At 44.0% G+C, this 18,977-nt stretch overlaps 1 protein-coding gene across 1 annotated transcript in view; it reads left to right on the top strand.

The window, feature by feature from the left end:
• The first annotated feature begins 2,562 nt into the window (after positions 1-2,562).
• The window catches only part of PIK3C2G (phosphatidylinositol-4-phosphate 3-kinase catalytic subunit type 2 gamma), a 102,273-nt gene continuing 85,858 nt past the window's right edge, over positions 2,563-18,977 (top strand). Inside the window, exons 1-4 of the mRNA XM_044277501.1 lie at positions 2,563-2,999; positions 3,419-3,462; positions 6,145-6,193; positions 6,599-7,210. Coding sequence (XP_044133436.1) covers positions 3,458-3,462; positions 6,145-6,193; positions 6,599-7,210 — 666 coding nt within the window. The 5' untranslated portion in view covers positions 2,563-2,999; positions 3,419-3,457. The remainder of the gene's footprint in view (positions 3,000-3,418; positions 3,463-6,144; positions 6,194-6,598; positions 7,211-18,977) is intronic.

The following is an 18,977-nucleotide window of genomic DNA, read 5'->3' as shown; positions in this document are numbered from 1 at the left end:
AATCGGATTCAGTCCCTCACAGCACAATCCTTCCACCATGTCAGATCAACACTTTCTGGTTCACTCACAAGCAGCATGAGTCATCACCTACTTTACATATGCAAATCCCAGAGTGTGCTGGTTGTAGCTGCAAAATAGTGGCCTCTAGTGCCCGGAATGCCAAATTACAGTTTAAGTACACTTTAAACTTAAACCTTATACAGGCAGAACTTATTCACAATCTCACACAAGCCCAGGAGGGGACAAGCAACCATGTAGCACTTCACAGGCAGGGCCTGTGGGCCTAGAAGAGCAAGCAGTGCTCTGCTAGCCAACACACAAACTTTCCCTAGGAGGGGGTAGTCTAGACTGCTCACTAACTAATCTCCTCCTCCCCAGAGAAATTATATCTTCACAGATTTGTTGCCACCTGCTGGTGAACCAGGCACATTACATGTTAACATTACATCTGCATAGGAATACATATATACAGTGAGAATGACATGATACAAATGTATTAGATGACACACTCTCAGCTCATAGGAGGTAACAACAAGGTGCACAAGAGTGGTAATGACACTATGGGTCATAACACATTCTAAAAAAAATTGATACTAGACACCAATAGATTGTATTCACCTGTCCTACAGTCGGCCCCTCTCCATCCTGAAATATCGGATACCAGGGACCAATAGTTTATATTCACCTGCTCTGCAATCAACTTCTCTCCATCCTAAAATAATTGATACCAGCAGGGCCTAATAGACTGTATTCACATGTCCCACAGTCAGCCCCTCTCCATCCTGAAATGTTTGATACCAGGGACCAATGGACTGTATTCACCTGTCCTACAGTCAGCCCTTCTCCATGTGAAATTACTGATACCAGGGAATTGTAGATTGTTTGTTTGTTTTCACCTGTCCCACAGTCAGACACTCAGGAACCTTAGGCCTCTTTCACACGGGCTTCACGGATTTTATCTGGATGCGTTGCGGGCGCATTGCGGCAAACCCGCGAGAGTAGGCACGCAATTTCAGTCAGTTTTGTCTGTGATTGTGTTCCGTTGTTCACTTTTTCCCGCGTGAGTGCAATGCGTTTTGCACGCGCAAGATAAAAAACTGAATGTGGTACTCGGACCCGAACCCAGACTTCTTCACTGAAGTTCGAGTTTGGGCTAGGTGTTCTGTTGATTTTATTATTTTGCCTTCTAACATGGTTATAAGGGAAAATAATGAACAATTATTTTGCATATTACTTTCCCAGGGAGCTTTGCACTTTGGATTGCTGTGTCGAGACTCTTTAAATGAGGCGCCACAGTGTTTTCTGTAGCTGGTCTCCCTAAGATCAGCCAATCTTAATACAGAATGCTAAAATGTCCATTGAGGGGTTAAAAATGGCCGGTATCATCTTCCTTCTTCTTCCTGCAGGACCTGCAAAAGGACCTTCGATGACGTCATCACGCTCACCACATGGTAAGCACGGTGACGTCAGCGCAGGTCCTGCTGAATGAAGATAGAAGGACCTTCTATCTTCATTCAGCAGGACCTGTGCTGACGTCAGGAAGAAGAAAGAAGACGATCAAGTGAATGAGATGAGGTTTTTTTTTTTGTTTTGTTTTTTTTGAACCCCTCAATGGACATTTTAATTAGCGTTCTGTATTAAGAATGCTATTATTTTCCCTTATAACCATTTTAGCTAAATAATACTGTGAATTGGCTTTAATGGGGTCCAGGGTTGCTCATCCCTATTTACTAACATCATCTCCTAGCAACAATGTGTGAAAATCGCAGCGCATCCACACTTGCTTGCGGATGCTATGCAATCTTCATGCAGCCCCATTCATTTCTATGGGGCCTGCGTTGCGTGAAAAACGCAGAATATAGAACCTGTTGCGATTTTCACACAACGCACATTATAAACAACGCTCATGTACACAGCCCCATTGAAATAAATAGGTCAGGATTCAGTGCAGGAGCAATGCATTCACGTCACGCATTGCAACCACGTGGAATACTCGCCTGTGTGAAAGGGGCCTTAAAAGGAATCTCTATCACCCTGATTTTGGGCCATTATCTATAATACATATACATGAGTAGTACTGCAGATACGGAGTCCAGATCGCTATTTATTATTTCTCTGCTGTCCCCAGTTACTCTGCGGTCAGACCCCAAAGCTGCACTGAAATACACGGTCCGGACCCCTGTGGTGTTTTAACATAATAAAGAGGACTTCTGTATGGATGCTTGGCAGTCCTGACAGAGGGGAATGAAGGGGAAGAGGGCTGGGGGCGGGAGTAGGAAAATAAAAAATAGTGAAAATTGTGTGTTACTGTGTAGATAATGGTTAGAATCAGGGTGACGGATCACTTGTTGCCGTCTTCATGTTTCAGATATTTTACCTTCTGATATCTCGCCATCTCTATGCAGGAAATGTGAGAGTGGGAAATGTCTGGCACGTTGCTGTGGTCATGTGTTGCTCCCAAAATAACCAGCAACTGAGACATGAGAGGATGATGTCCGCCTGAGTCCAGTCCTGAAGAAGTGAGGTAACGACACAGACTACCTGTAGGTCCCCCCCTTATGAATGTACAATCATCACACAACCCGTCGGCAGAGCTCCTGTTGTATGGCCGTGTCTGCACTACAGTCTGCTCTTCTGGTTGTGTACTATTGGCTGTTAAGGCCATGTTCCAGCTTGTACCATGGTTGGCACTGGCACAGCACAGACTGTTGTGTGATGACTGATGTGAAGTATCAGGATCTCCAGGGTGACATCCCACGCTCTGTTTACATGCCTCTGCTCATTCCCTCCCTCCATGTTAGGAGTCACAGCCCTCAGCTTGCTGCTTGCTGTCACGGCTCGCTGTCTGCCAGTGAACGCGGCCCTGTGGGCATTCCCGCCGACACCTAACCTGTTTTACGACAATCCAGATTCCAATGCGCAGGTGCTGGGGCTGCTCGTGGCTGCGAGTCTTGTCATCTTACATCTCAGACTGATCCTGTGACTGTCACACTGCGCAGGTGAGACCAGAAGCCTGGATTAATATGTAGCCAATGGGTTCATAGGTCATGACGGTATACCAGGAGGTGTCCGTAGCTGCATCGTGCCAGGTAGTTCTGAGCAATACAAATGTCTCCTGTGCCGTCTGACTCAGCAGGACAGTCCTGTACCTCATACAGTTAGGCCTCTTTTACACGAGCGTTTCGGGTGAGGGCCGGATGCGTTCAGGGTGCCTTGCGGGAAACCCGCGTGAAAAGGCACGCAATTTCAGTCAGTTTTGACTGCGTTCTGTTGTTCAGTTTTTTTCAATGCGTTTTGCACGCGCGTGAGAAAAAACTGAATGTGGTACCCAGACCCAAACCCGGACTTCTTCACTGAAGATCATGTTTGGGTTTGGTTTTCTGCAGATTTGATTATTTTCCATTATAACATTTTGCAGGTCCTTCAAGAAGAGGATCCCTGCTGCGTGAACAAGTGGATGAGGTGAGTTATGTTTTTATTATTTTTTTTAACCCTCAATTGACATTATACTTAGCATTCTTTAATACAGAATGCTATTATTTTCCATTATAACCATGTTATAATGGAAAATAATAAAGTAAATGGGGTCCCGGGTCATACATCCCTCGTCTCTTTAGCAACCATGCGTGAAAATCTGCACTTGCTTGTGGATGTGATGCAATTTTTACGCAGCCCCATTCATTTCTATGGGGCCAGCATTGCGTGAAAAACTCAGAATACGGAACATGCTGTGATTTTCACGCAACGCACAGGTGATGCCTGAAAAACATTGCTCATGTACACAGCCCCATTGAAATGGGTGGGTCACCTCACTCATTGCACCTGCGCGGTTGACTCTCCCATGCGAAAGGGGCCTTAGTCCTGACAGCTCAGAGCTTTTATAGTAAAATTAGTAATGTCAACAAGCCAGCAGAGGGCAGCACGGAACCGTGTGAGTGGTTACTACTCTGTGGGCAAGTGGGACTATAATGCATTATTATCTGGGCACTGCATGGCACAGCTTAACCAGAGACTGGACCAATGTCACTTATTGTTGAGGACTGCAGACCGTCGGTCACCGGACAAGCTTTAAAGGTAAACTCTAGCCAGCGTCCTTTGTGAGGGAATCAATATGTGGGTGTTGGAACCGATTTGTACATTGTCGCCGTCAGTGCCCAGATAACAGTGTCTGTAAATACAGAGGCATGCTGTGCCTGGCACCACTCATTCACTGTCAATGTTACAGGCAGGTGTAAGGACATTCAGATCGTATATGTGCAACTGCATATTGTTACATTGGCATGATCCCAGTGCCCTGCACAAAGCTGGTACCTGATATCAACATCTCCCAGTATACTGTTGCATATAACCATGAGCAACTGTAGAAATCCCTGAACTTTTACATCATGTCTTATACTTCAGTCAACTCCAGAGCTGCAGTCACAATTCTGCCATTCTACACCCTCACCTTACAGGAGAAATTATAACCCTGACGGTACTAGACAGCACATAAACTGTGATTAAATTGCTGGATAAGATACAAATATCTAAGCTAACGCCACATAGTGAGATTACCGTTAATGTAGATAAAGTATAGCAGATTGTGATTTTATATTGTAATAGTGTTGAACTTTTATTCCCATCTATATTATAACAACAATATTGCATTTTTTACCTCTAATACTGCAGTTTATATCATAACATCCTGAATTTTTAATTTTTATAGCATTTTATATTGAATCCCTAATACTGTATTAAAGAGGACCTTTCACTAGTTTAAAAAGTAAAAACTAACTATCAGTGGGCAGAGCGGCGCCCAGGGGTCCCCCTGCACTTACTAGTATCTCTGGGCGCCGCTCCGTTCACCCGGTATAGGCTCCGGTGTCTGTAGCCTCTTTTTGTACTGGGCGGAGTTTTTGTATTAGGGTTGTCCCTTGCTGCAGCGCTGGCCAATCGTAGCAAACAGCTCATAGCCTGGGAGTGCCAGGCAGTGGCGTAACTAGAAATTACTGGGCCCCACAGCATATTTTTGAATGGGGCCCCCCTCCCCCCGTAATTTTTTCACAACCCCTTCCTTTCATGCCGCCCCCATTCCTGTGGCTAGTAAAGATCGCTCTCTCAGACCAGGCCCGGCCGCTGTTCCATCTATTTTGTACACTGTCTATACTGTCACTGTATATAATTTCATTGTGTAATACTGTTGAGGGGGCCCTGACAAAATCTTTTAGTCCTCCTCCTCCTGGATGGGCCCCTTCGGGGTCAGGGCCCCAAAGCAGCTGCTTCCCCTGCTTCCCCTATAGCTACGCCCCTGGTGCCAGGCTATGAGCTGTGTGCTACGATTGGCCAGCGCTGCAGCAAGGGACAACCCTAATACAAAAACTCCGCCCAGTACAAAAGGAGCTACAGACACCGGAGCCTATACCGGGTGAACGGAGCGGCGCCCAGACATACTAGTAAGTGCAGGGGGACCCTTGCATGTCTCTCTTGCATGTCTCTATATATTGCTGCATTCTAAAAATATTGTCAGAAAGGAATACTCCTATTTTTTTTTATCACATCGGAGCACTTATATATATTTTTTCACATATCTTTTTCACTCACAAGGTATAATTAGAGGGGCAAAGGTTTAAAAGTAATATCAGGAAGTATTACTTTACTGAGAGAGTAGTGGATGCATGGAATAGCCTTCCTGCAGAAGTGGTAGCTGCAAATACAGTGAAGGAGTTTAAGCATGCATGGGATAGGCATAAGGCCATCCATCATATAAGATAGGGCCAGGGGCTATCCATAGTATTTAGTATATTGGGCAGACTAGATGGGCCAAATGGTTCTTATCTGCCGACACATTCTATGTTTCTATGTATATTTTTGCACAAATGTAAAAAAAAAAAAAAAAATATTTTTTAAATCAATTTTTTTCACTTTTTTTCATCTATTTAAATCACGTGGATATTCACATATAATTAATGGAAGGAGTATAACAACATATACTCTGTGACTACTTTGGGTACTGGCAGCGATATATAGACATCCAAGATACTTTCTATATATGTGTATAATAAATATTGACTGTTTATATACCAGAAAAGTCTACGTATATAAATATACTTCCATATGAGGTGTGCACAACTAACCTACATTTTATAATTACCTTGCATTTTATAGACTGGGTGTGTCTATCAGTTGGAGCACCCGTTCCATATACAATAAACAGGTGAGCCGTCATAACCCAATATACCTCTTTATGATATCAACATCTCCCAGTATACTGTTGCATATAACCATGAGCAACTGTAGAAATCCCTGAACTTTGACATCATGTCTTATACTTCAGTCAACTCCAGAGCTGCAGTCACAATTCTGCCATTGTGTCATGTCTCGTCACCTCTAGTGCTGCCGTCACAATTCTGCAGTTACATCTTGTCTTATACACCAGTCGCAACTCGGCTATTTCATAATGTCTTATACTCCTGTCACCTTCAGAGCTGCAGTCACAATTCTGCTTTTGCATCATGTTGTAAATTCCTATATATTGAGTGAGTAGCTAGTGATGGTGGGAACAGGGAACACTACATAATAACCAAGCAGTGGCGTGATTCCACTATGTTTTGTCTTTCAGATTTGTGAAATTGGTGTAATCATGAATCCGCCATTCAATATCGGATTTTCAGATCACGTGATGAATTTCCACCCGGAAGAACAATTCCCACAGTTCTCTGCTCCCCCAGGTTTTCATCATGTGACACATGGACCTGAGAACATGATTCTGAGTGTACCTACCCCTCCTAGTGTTTTTGCCCCCACTACTCCCAGCGTTTTTGCCCCTGCATCTCTTGAATCTAGTTCATCATGGACACAAGCGGCGGCTCCCTATGGATTCATCACTAATAACTGGATGGAGGAGCAACAGTCATGGTTTCCTCAGCCACCAACGCCTTATCTTAGCAGTGAGGAAACAGAGGAGGAAACTCAGACTCTGCCGATCACCATAGGCTTTAGGATTGGATTTGAGAATTATGGAGACTTGGACGATCCGACAGTCCATTACCATCACATCGACAGTGGCGGAGTGCACGTTCCAGCAAGGAGCCTTGTGAGGAGCCACACACTGGACGCCAGCACTTGGCCATGGGATCACCTGTACATGGACAGAAATGAGATGAGACACCACTCCTTATATGACTCTCACATCACGGCTCCACAGTATCACGGATACAGTAGCGAGACTCAGGTAAAGTTTAGTAGGAATTAGATTCTAGTTATTATTTTCCATAACATTGTGGGTCATTTCTAAAGTGTCATGCACACACTGTATTGTGGGGTGGGGTTGTCCCAAAATATTATGCTTGCTCTGGGGTTGTCATGGTAACAGGAACAGACTCCCTGCATGGACTTCCTGTTCTGTGACCTCCACTCATAAGAACAGCTTTATAACAGTGGAGGTCACATGACAGGAAGTCCATGCTGATGTGCTACCATGGCAGCACCAGAGCAACCAGAATCCTTCCATGGCTGCAGCAGTGAGAAAAGGAATCCTGAGTCTCCTTATAATGTCTGAAGCCATTGAACCCTGAAACGGGAATATCTCAACTAAATTTTATACTATAGGGGAGAAGCTGCTGGCAGCTGCCACTGAGGGAACTCAATTGTTATGGATTTGTACAGAAAGTATTGACTTCAGTAAAAGGAAGGATCCCCCTGCGCTCCTGTTTAGATGTGTCAATCTACCTGTGAGGGATGATTCCGCTTCTGGGTGTCTAACAAGGAGCTATTGTCCTCCTACAATAAAAAAGAAAAAGAAAAATGGGAACAACTACCAGAAAGATGAGACCCCATCTAAAAGATAAACCATACCAAACTGAACAGAACACTAGATCAGTAAGGACTGACACAGACAATACTTTGGACTTAGAGGACAAATTCATCCATACTGATTTAAAACCAATATCCAAATTTAATCCCATTGCAGAATATTCGGATCCATTTATTACCTTTCAATCATTGGTCATCAGAGACCTCCTTCATATGAACCTAAAAAGGAAAAAAGGACCCCAGAATCTAACTAAGGGTGAGATCAGAGCTATCAAATCATTACAGACCAATCATTAGATTATTATTAGACCAGCGGATAAAGGAGGACTAGTAATACTGGATCAAAATGACTACCACAAAGAGTCTCTAAGACTCCTTTCAGATGAAAAAACATACTGTATAAAAAATTGACTTTCAATCCTACAGTACAATATACAGGCAAACTGAACCAATTGATCAAAAAGGGTAAAACTATGGGTGCACTCTCCAGAGAGGAAACGCTCTTTATTAATAATCAAACCCCCAAGATACCCATATTTTATTACTTACCCAAAATTCACAAAAATAAAATAACCCCCTTCCCAGGCAATTTTGGGGATAGAGGGTCTCACCTCTAATTTATCCAAATACGTTGATGTCCTGTTACCGAATAAAGCAGTAAAATTGCGTGCCTATTTGAGGGATACAAAACACATCCTACAAATACTCGAGGGGATACAATGGCAGTCAGATTTTATTTTGGGCACCCTGGATGTGACCGCCCTATACACGGTAATTGAAAAGAAAAAGGGCCATGAAGCCGCAGAATATTTCCTAAAAAAAAAGACAGTGAAATGTCAGGTGATCAGATTAATTTTATAGGTGACTGCTTATTACTTTTTTTTAGAACATAATTATTTTAGATATGGACCGGACTTTTACCTCCAGACGTGGGGGACCGCGATGGGGACCCGATTCGCACCGAGTTTCGCAAATTTGTACATGGGTAGATGGGAGGAACTTGCCATCTTCCCCCATGGCGAGCTTGGTGCGGGTCTTGTCCTCTTGAATTTTATTTACACTTCACCCCATCCTTTGATAAAGAAGAGATCAATTTCCTTGACCTAACTATATTCATTGAAAATGGGAAAATACATACCAAAACCTACCACAAACCGACAGATACTAATGGTTTCATCCCCCTAGATAGTTGCCATTTACCAATATGGCTTAATAACATCCCCTACAGTCAGTACATACGGGCGCGCAGAAATTGCACCACTAACACCAATTACCAAGAGGAGGCAGAAATGCTAAATACAAAATTTATAGGAAAAGGTTACAAACCAGAATCACTTATCCCAATCACTATAACAGTAAAAGACCTAGATCGAAACATCTTGCTGAAAGAAAGTACCAACTAAAAATGAAGAAAAAAAGGATACCGAGTATCTCAGTGAAATTAAAGTCCCCATTATTACTATATATAGTGTGGGGATGCGTACCTTTAAAATAATTATATACAAACACTGGGATATCTTAAAATATGATAAAACCATTGGGGACAAGATTCCCACCAACCCTACATTTATCTTCAAGAAAGCCCCAAACCTGGCTAATTTGGTGGCCCCCTCTATCAAAAAAGAAATATTGGGCAATAAAAAATGTGCCAGAAAGGGTTTCTACCCTTGTAGATTATGTACAAACTGCAGAACCCTAAGGCACCTAGTGAAACCCACATTTCAAATAAATACCCCACAAGGTAAATATATAATAAAGGATTACATCACTTGTAACACCAAAGGAGTCATCTACTATATTAGGTGCCCATGCGGCAAAATATATGTGGGATGGACCAAAAGAGAACTCAAAACCAGGATTAGGGAACACATTAATAACATAAATAAAAAATCGGAAAACCACCCACTATCCCGCCACTATACAGAATTTCATCAGGGTAAATTCCTGGGATCCAACTTTGGGGGCATCGAAAAAGTGAAGCAAGACATGAGGGGAGGAGACTATATTAACCACTTCAGCCCCGCTAGCTGAAACCCCCTTCATGACCAGGCCACTTTTTACACTTCGACATACACTACTTTCATCGTTTATCGCTCGGTCATGCAACTTACCACCCAAATGAATTTTACCTCCTTTTCTTCTCACTAATGGAGCTTTCATTTGGTGGTATTTTATTGCTGCTGACATTTTTACTTTTTTTGTTATTAATCAAAATGTAACGATTTTTTTGCAAAACAATGACATTTTTCACTTTCAGCTGTAAAATTTTGCAAAAAAAACGACATCCATATATAAATTTTTCGCCAAATTTATTGTTCTACATGTCTTTGATAAAAAAAAAATGTTTGGGCAAAAAAAAATGGTTTGGGTAAAAGTTATAGCGTTTACAAACTATGGTACAAAAATGTGAATTTCCGCTTTTTTAAACAGCTCTGACTTTCTGAGCACCTGTCATGATTCCTGAGGTTCTGCAATGCCCAAACAGTAGAAAAACCCCACAAATGACCCCATTTCGGAAAGTAGACACCCTAAGGTATTCGCTGATGGGCATAGTGAGTTCATAGAACTTTTTATTTTTTGTCACAAGTTAGCGGAAAATGATGATGATTTTTATTTTTTATTTTTTTTTACAAAGTCTCATATTCCACTAACTTGCGACAAAAAATAAAAAATTCTAGGAACTCGCCATGCCCCTCACAGAATACCTTGGGGTGTCTTCTTTCCAAAATGGGGTCACTTGTGGCGTAGTTATACTGCCCTGGCAATTTAGGGGCCCTAATGTGTGAGAAGTACTTTGCAATCAAAATCTGTAAAAAATGACCGGTGAAATCCGAAAGGTGCACTTTGGAATATGTGCCCCTTTGCCCACCTTGGCATCAAAAAAGTGTCACACATCTGGTATCTCCGTACTCAGGAGAAGTTGGGGAATGTGTTTTGGGGTGTCATTTTACATATACCCATGCTGGGTGAGAGAAATATCTTGGCAAAAGACAACTTTTCCCATTTTTTTATACAAAGTTGGCATTTGACCAAGATATTTTTCTCACCCAGCATGGGTATATGTAAAATGACACCCCAAAACACATTCCCCAACTTCTCCTGAGTATGGCGATACCACATGTGTGACACTTTATTGCAGCCAAGGTGGGCAAAGGGGCACATATTCCAAAGTGCACCTTTCGGATTTTGCAGGCCATTTTTTACACATTTTGATTGCAAGGTACTTCTCACACATTTGGGCCCCTAAATTGCCAGGGCAGTATAACTACGCCACAAGTGACCCCATTTTGGAAAGAAGACACCCCAAGGTATTCCGTGAGGGGCATGGCGAGTGCCTAGAATTTTTTTTTTTTTGTCACAAGTTAGCGGAAAATGATGATTTTTTTTTTTTTTCTCTTTTTTCCTTACAAAGTCTCATATTCCACTAACTTGGGACAAAAAATAAAAAATTCTAGGAACTCGCCATGCCCCTCACGGAATACCTTGGGGTGTCTTTTTTCCAAAATGGGGTCATTTGTGGGGTAGTTATACTGCCCTGGCAATTTAGGGGCCCATATGTGTGAGAAGTACTTTGCAATCAAAATGTGTAAAAAATGGCCTGCGAAATCCGAAAGGTGCACTTTGGAATATGTGCCCCTTTGCCCACCTTGCCATCAAAAAAGTGTCACACATCTGGTATCACCGTACTCAGGAGAAGTTGGGGAATGTGTTTTGGGGTGCCATTTTACATATACCCATGCTGGGTGAGAGAAATATCTTGGCAAAAGACAACTTTTCCCATTTTTTTATACAAAGTTGGCATTTGACCAAGATATTTATCTCACCCAGCATGGGTATATGTAAAATGACACCCCAAAACACATTCCCCAACTTCTCCTGAGTACGGCGATACCAGATGTGTCACACTTTTTTGCAGCCTAGATGTGCAAAGGTGCCCAAATTCCTTTTAGGAGGGCATTTTTAGACATTTGGATCCCAGACTTCTTCTCACGCTTTAGGGCCCCTAAAAAGCCAGGGCAGTATAAATACCCCACATGTGACCCCACTTTGGAAAGAAGACACCCCAAGGTATCCAATGAGGGGCCTGGCAAGTTCATAGAAATTTTTTTTTTTTTCGCAAAAGTTAGCGGAAATTGATTTTTTTTTTTTTTTTTTTTCTCACAAAGTCTCACTTTCCGCTAACTTAGGACAAAAGTGAGTCTTTCATGGACTCAATATGCCCCTCAGCAAATACCTTGGGGTGTCTTCCTTCCAAAATGGGGTCAGTTGTGGGGTGTTTGTACTGCCCTGGCATTTGAGGGTCTCCGCAATCATTACATGTATGGCCAGCATTAGGAGTTTCTGCTATTCTCCTTATATTGAGCATACGGGTAATGAGATTTTTTTTTCCGTTCAGCCTCTGGGCTGAAAGAAAAAAATGAACGGCACAGATTTCTTCATTCGCATCGATCAATGTGGATGAAAAAATCTCTGCCAAAAAAAAAAAATGGAGGGGAAAGGCGTCTGCCAGGACATAGGAGCTCCGCCCTACATCCATACCCACTTAGCTCGTATGCCCTGGCAAAACAGATTTCTCCATTCGCATCAATCGATGTGGATGAATAAATCATTGCCGGGATTTTTATTTTTATATATATATATATATATATATATATATATATATATATATATATATACATATACATATACATACACAAAGTGTTTGCCAAAGCATAGGAACGCCGCCTCCTCCTCAGCTCGTATGCCTTGGCAAACGTATCTGTCACTGCAGAGGAGAAAATCCTGTCTTGCAGCGCCGCATACACCGACTTGCGTGTAATCTGACAGCAGCGCAATGCTTCTGTCAGAATGCACATCGGTGCTGCAGCTAGTAGATCGGTTGGTCCACCTGGAAGGTAAAAAGACAAAAAAAAAAGAAAAAACCAGGCCACAACGCAATAATTTTATTAACTTTGGAACAGAACATGTAACTTTAACTTTTTGAACTAAACATTAACGTGTTTGCTTACTGGTGTGTTTTTTTTTTTTTTTTACCTTTATAGAACAAACCTCTCCTTCCCCATGGGTCAATGTGCAAAGCGCAAATCGCCCAAAGATGTGGCGAAGTGCGTTATGCACTTTGTCCCATGTGAAAGGAGACGTTTGCAGCAGCTGTGAGTGAATGGGCCCTGATAGCCCTGTGTGCCTATCCTGGTGAGATGATCCCTATGCTAGGTGTACCTGTGTGTGGTACTTTCGGAAACACTCCCCTAAGCATAGGGCAGGGTGGTCAGGACAGTCAGGACAGAAATAGAGGGTGTCACGCCTTATTCCACTCCTGCTACAGACACGACATCTTTTTCGGGGTGACGGGTGGGTTGAGGTACCAGCAACGACATTGGGGAAATGTCGCTCGTGTAGACGGCTAACTACACTGGTGGATGGGGCCACGGAACCTCCTGGATACAGGAGGTTCTCGATGATCTCTTCCTGAAATTTGAGGAAGGATCCAGTTCTCCCAGCCTTACTGTAGAGAACAAAACTATTGTACAGAGCCAATTGAACTAAATATACAGACACCTTCTTATACCAGCGTCTGGTTCTGCGGGAAACTAAATACGGAGACAGCATCTGGTCATTGAAGTCCACCCCTCCCATGTGAAGGTTATAGTCGTGGACACAGAGGGGCTTTTCAATGACACTGGTTGCTCGCTCAATTTGTATTGTCGTGTCTGCGTGAATGGAGGAGAGCATGTAAACGTCACGCTTGTCTCTCCATTTCACCGCGAGCAGTTCTTCGTTACACAGTGCGGCCCTCTGCTCCCTTGCAAGACGGGTGCTAACGAGCCATTGGGGGAAGCCCACAGGCGCCAATCCGTTCTAGAAACAAATGCCTAAAGAGGGCCACACTTGTGTAAAAATTGTCCACATAAAGATGGTACCCCTTGCCGAATAAGGGTGACACCAAGTCCCAGACTATCTTCCCACTGCTCCCCAGGTAGTCAGGGCAACCGACCGGCTCCAGGGTCTGATCTTTTCCCTCATAGACACGAAATTTGTGTGTATAGCCTGTGGCCCTTTCACAGAGCTTATACAATTTGACCCCATACCGGGCGCGCTTGCTTGGGATGTATTGTTTGAAGCCAAGGCGCCCGGTAAAATGTATAAGGGACTCGTCTACGCAGATGTTTTGCTCAGGGGTATAAATATCTGCAAATTTCAGGTTGAAATGGTCTATGAGGGGCCGAATTTTGTGGAGCCGGTCAAAAGCAGGGTGGCCTCTGGGACGGGAGGTGCTGTTATCACTAAAGTGCAGGAAACGCAGGATGGTCTCAAATCGTGTCCTGGACATAGCAGCAGAGAACATGGGCATGTGATGAATCGGGTTCGTGGACCAATATGACCGCAATTCATGCTTTTTTGTCAGGCCCATGTTGAGGAGGAGGCCCAGAAAAGTTTTAATTTCGGAAACTTGGACTGGTTTCCACCGGAAAGGCTGGGCATAAAAGCTTCCCGGGTTAGCGGTTATAAATTGTGTGGCATACCGGTTTGTCTCTGCCACAACTAAGTCTAAGAGCTCCGCAGTCAAGAACAGCTCAAAAAATCCCAGGGCCGAACCGATCTGAGCTGTCTCAACCCGAACTCCAGACTGGGCGGTGAAAGGGGGAACTACAGGTGCGGCTGAAGTTGGGGACTGCCAATCAGGGTTTGCCAGCACCTCTGGGATTCTAGGGGCTCTACGGGCACGTCTTTGCGGTGGCTGCGACGGGGTCACTACTGCACGTGCCACCGTACCAGCTTCAACTGCCCTTCTGGTGCTTGCTACTTCACCATGTTCTACGGCAGTGCTGGTACTAGGTCCAGGAAGGGCTGGGCTGCTGGTGTATGCCTCACCACGTAATCCGACAGCACCAGCCCCACTCTGCTGCTCTTGAAGCGGATCCTGCGCAACCTGCGGTCTAGCGACACGGGGCCGGGTACGCCTGCTGCTATCAGGGACCTCAACCTCCTCGTCCGAACTTTGGGTCAGAGAGCCACTGCTTTCTACAGGTTCGTATTCTGACCCGCTGGATTCATCAGATGAGGGTTCCCACTCCTCATCCGACTGGGTCAGAAGCCTGTAGGCCTCTTCAGAAGAATACCCCCTGTTAGACATGTGGGCAACTAAATTTCGGGGTATTCCCTGAGACTACCCAAGAAAAAAAAAGCATCCTGTCTTACAAATGGGAGGCTAGCGAAGTACCGGAGGCCGCTGTGGTTGATAAAAAATATCAAAACTGATTTTTTTATCGCCGCAGTGCGTGTAAAGTGAATGTGCAGCGATCAAAAAAAAATTATTTTTTTTCACTGCGGTGGGGCGGGCGTGGGCGAATGCACGTGTGGGCGACCGATCAGGCCTGATCGGGCAAACACTGCGTTTTGGGTGGAGGGAGAACTAAAGTGACACTAGTACTATTATAGATCTGACCGTGATCAGTTTTGATCACTTCCAGATACTATAAAAGTACAAATGCTGATTAGCGATACGCTAATCAGCGAATAACGGACTGCGGTGCGGTGGGCTGGGCGCTAACCGATACCTAAACTACCTAACCAAGGGGCCTAAACTATACTGAAACCTAACGGTCAATACCAGTGAAAAAAAAAAAGTGACAGTTTGCACTGATCACTTTTTTCCTTTCACTAGTGATTGACAGGGGCGATCAAAGGGGTGATCAAAGGGTTAATTGAGGTGATCTGGGGCTAGTATGTGGTGTAGTGGGTACTCACAGTGATGTGTGCTCCTCTGCTCCTCTGCTGGAACCAACCGACCAAAAGAAGGAGCAGAGGAGCACAGCAGCCATATAACCCTATCATATTTACTAATATGTGGGGTTAAATGGCTGCTGATTGTTTTTTTTGAAAATCAGCAACCTGCCAGCCAATGATCGTGGCCGGCAGGCTGCTGACGAAATACTCTGCAGTGAAATGCCGGCCCGCGATGCGCATGCGCGGGCCGGCTGTGACGTAATCTCGCGTCTCGCGAGATGACGCACGGATGCGTCCAGGAGGAATAAATCAACCACTTCCCGGACGCATCCGTGCGTTATGCGGTCGGGAGGTGGTTAAACTCATGTCTAGAACCGAGAGTAAATGGATCTTTAGATGCAACAGCCTGGCCCCAAACGGGTTAAATCAAGAAATTTAACTGTTTGCATTTCAGTAAAAAATGGTATTCATAGCGCTCTCCAGATATTCATGGAACTTTCTGCTCTTTAGTATAACCTGCTCCCAGATGCTCTATGGAAAACTAACTAAATAAATAAATAAATAATGAAATAATCGAACCTTTTGCAAAAAATTGTATCCATAGCGCTTACCATACTACAACATACTGGGACCTCCGTTTCCTAAAGGACTGTGTTTATACATTGCCATGGGAACCGGATAAGCTATTTAACCTCCCAGGCATGATCAGTAAACTAACCCTGACGAAGGAGCCCGATAGTCTCTAAAAGGCGTAGGTAGTTTTTTTTTGTCCTACGGAGGCTCCTGTATTCTCAACGGTGACGTCACCGAAAGTGGTTTCCCAGACAACTGAATCACAAGCTCCCTCGCACCGCGCGTGCTTCCGGCCGGGGCCGCGCTGCTGCTGGTAGGTGAGCAAGGAGGACGCCGCGGTTTAAAAGACAGAACCGCAAAAATAACAATACAGAAAAGAACCGAGCAGTACGTTATACAATCGACTAGGGGATCACATTGGATGGAGCGCAAGGTACGGACCGCACTATTTTTGTTTTAAACCCTTGCTTTCACTGCCCGATTTCCAATCTATACAATATACTTATCCTTTTGCTTGGCCTTACCTAATTTCAAATCAAAGATTGGAGAAAATATAGATAGATAGATATGTATATATAAATTTTATTTTTTCTAGCACAGCCGACCTTTGACCTCTCGTTTTTTAGACCGATACCAACTGATTCAGCAAAAGTTCAATGGGGTTAGCACCCCAGGAGGTGGCTGCAGGTAAAATGTTAACATTAGAGGAGTTGTCTAGAATTTTTCTATTGATGGCCTACCATCAGGATAGGTCATCAGTATCTGATTGGTGGGGTTCCCCCGCCGTCGCCGATCAGATGTTTGAGAAGGCACTGGTGCTCCTGTGAGCGCTAAGCCTTCTCCGTGCTTACCAACCACAGCGTCGTGCATTGTATAGCAGCTGTGCTTGGTATCACGTCCAACACCATTCACTTCTGTGGGAATGAGCCACACCTAGGCCATGTTACCGATGAATGTTTCATCACTTGGCCTAGGAAAATCTGAGAGAAGGCTGCGGGTCTACTGCAAGTGCTTCTGCCTTCTCAAACGGCAGATCGGTGGGGGTGCTGGGTGTCAGACCCCACCTGATTTAGATACTGATGACCTATCCTGAAGTTATGTCATCAGTATAAAAATCTCGGAAAAGCCCTTTAACACATTATATTAGGTAATTTGAATTTTTTGTGGATTACAGTTTGTACAGTGGAAAAAAATTACATAGTATATAAATACTAGAGATGAGCGAATTTCATATTTTGAAATTCGTTCACGCTTATTTTTGGTGGTAAATGCACAATTGCGTTTTGCATTATCGTCCTTGGTAACGTAATCCATTTCTATGACGGAATGTATAACTGGATGCCTTTAGAGGCATTCCGTTATACATTCCGTCATAATAGAAGACTATGGGCTGCAAAACGGATCCGTCCCGTTTCCGTTATGTAGGGGAGTCCTCTCCTGCATAACGGAAACGGGACAGATCCGTTATGCGGCCATAGACTTCTATTATGACGGAATAAATAAAGGCATCCCGTTATACATTCCGCCATAGAATTGCATTACGGTCCATGGTAACGGAATCCATAACGTAATTCTGCATATACCACCAAAAAAAGCGTGAACGAATTTCATAACATTCATTCGTTCATCTCTAATAAGTATGTATAAATGCTTTCATGCCGACAGTGTTTGACATTGGTTTTTGCATAACACATGCAGCGTTGAATGTAGACATGTGTGGTAGTGCCGTGGCCTTCTCTCAGCTTTTCCTAGGCCAATGACGTTATGTTCATCGATCACATGGTCTAGGAGCAGCTCAGTCCTATTGAAGTGAATGGGGCTGGGCTGCTATACCAAGCACAGTGCCTTACATTGTATAGCAGCTGTGCTTGGTATTGCAGAGAGAGAAGGCTGTGCTCACAGGTGCGCTGGTGCCTTTTCCAACAGCTGATCAACGGGGTCCCCAATGTTGGACCCCCATGATCAGATACTGATGACCTGTCCTGAGGATAGGTCATCAGTATAAAAAGCTCAGAAAACCCTTTTAACTAAATCCTGTTTCACTTTTGCGGCAGGCTGTTTCGGCAGAGAACAGCCTGCCTGAGCTCTCTGGATTTGGCTTTGCTGGACATTGCCTGAATACGCCGACCTCATTGACTATAGTGGGGTCCGGGAGAGATCCAGCCGTTACCTGGGAAATATGCCGGGATTCTGGACAAATACCGCTGCACACATCCGGCAATGCAGGATCCAGAAAACTTGAGCAGGCTGTTTCCCGCTGGATCAGCCTTCCGGAATTCCAGACGTAAATATGAAACAGGCCTAAGTTCGCTTTCCAATGGGCATAATGTGGATGCTTTATTGCTGCCGTATTATGCACACAACACCTAAATATCCCGCAGTTCATCAGAAAATAAGTTAGAGCACCATATCTCTGGTTCTGACGAATGTTAGGAGGTTTGGGTGTTGCATCAATAAAATGGGCAGAAGAAGCATCTGTCTTACACCCAGCTGAAAATCAGTTAAAGGAGTTGTCTACTTTGTCTGTTATATTGATTACCTTTCCTCAGTATAAGGCTGAGTTCACACGGGCGAGATTTCCGTGCGGGTGCAATGCAGTAGGTGAACGCATTGCACCTGCACTGAATCCTGACCCATTCATTTCAATGGGGCTGTGCACATGAGCATTTTTTTTCATGCATCAGTTCTGCAATGCTTTAAAATCGCAGCATGTTCTATATTCTGCGTTTTTAACGCAGCCCTGGCTCCATAGAAGTGAATGGGGCTGCGTTAATAACGCATTGCATCTGCAAGCAAGTGCGGATGCAATGCGTTTTTCACTGATGGTTGCTAGGAGATGTTGTTTGTAAACATTCAGTTTTTTATCACGCGTGTGAAAAATGCAT

Source organism: Bufo gargarizans, chromosome 2 (assembly GCF_014858855.1).
Source record: "Bufo gargarizans isolate SCDJY-AF-19 chromosome 2, ASM1485885v1, whole genome shotgun sequence".
NCBI classification, from domain to species: domain Eukaryota; kingdom Metazoa; phylum Chordata; class Amphibia; order Anura; family Bufonidae; genus Bufo; species Bufo gargarizans.
Note: the sequence above shows the minus strand (reverse complement) of the source record. Positions and strands in the feature narration are given on the sequence as shown.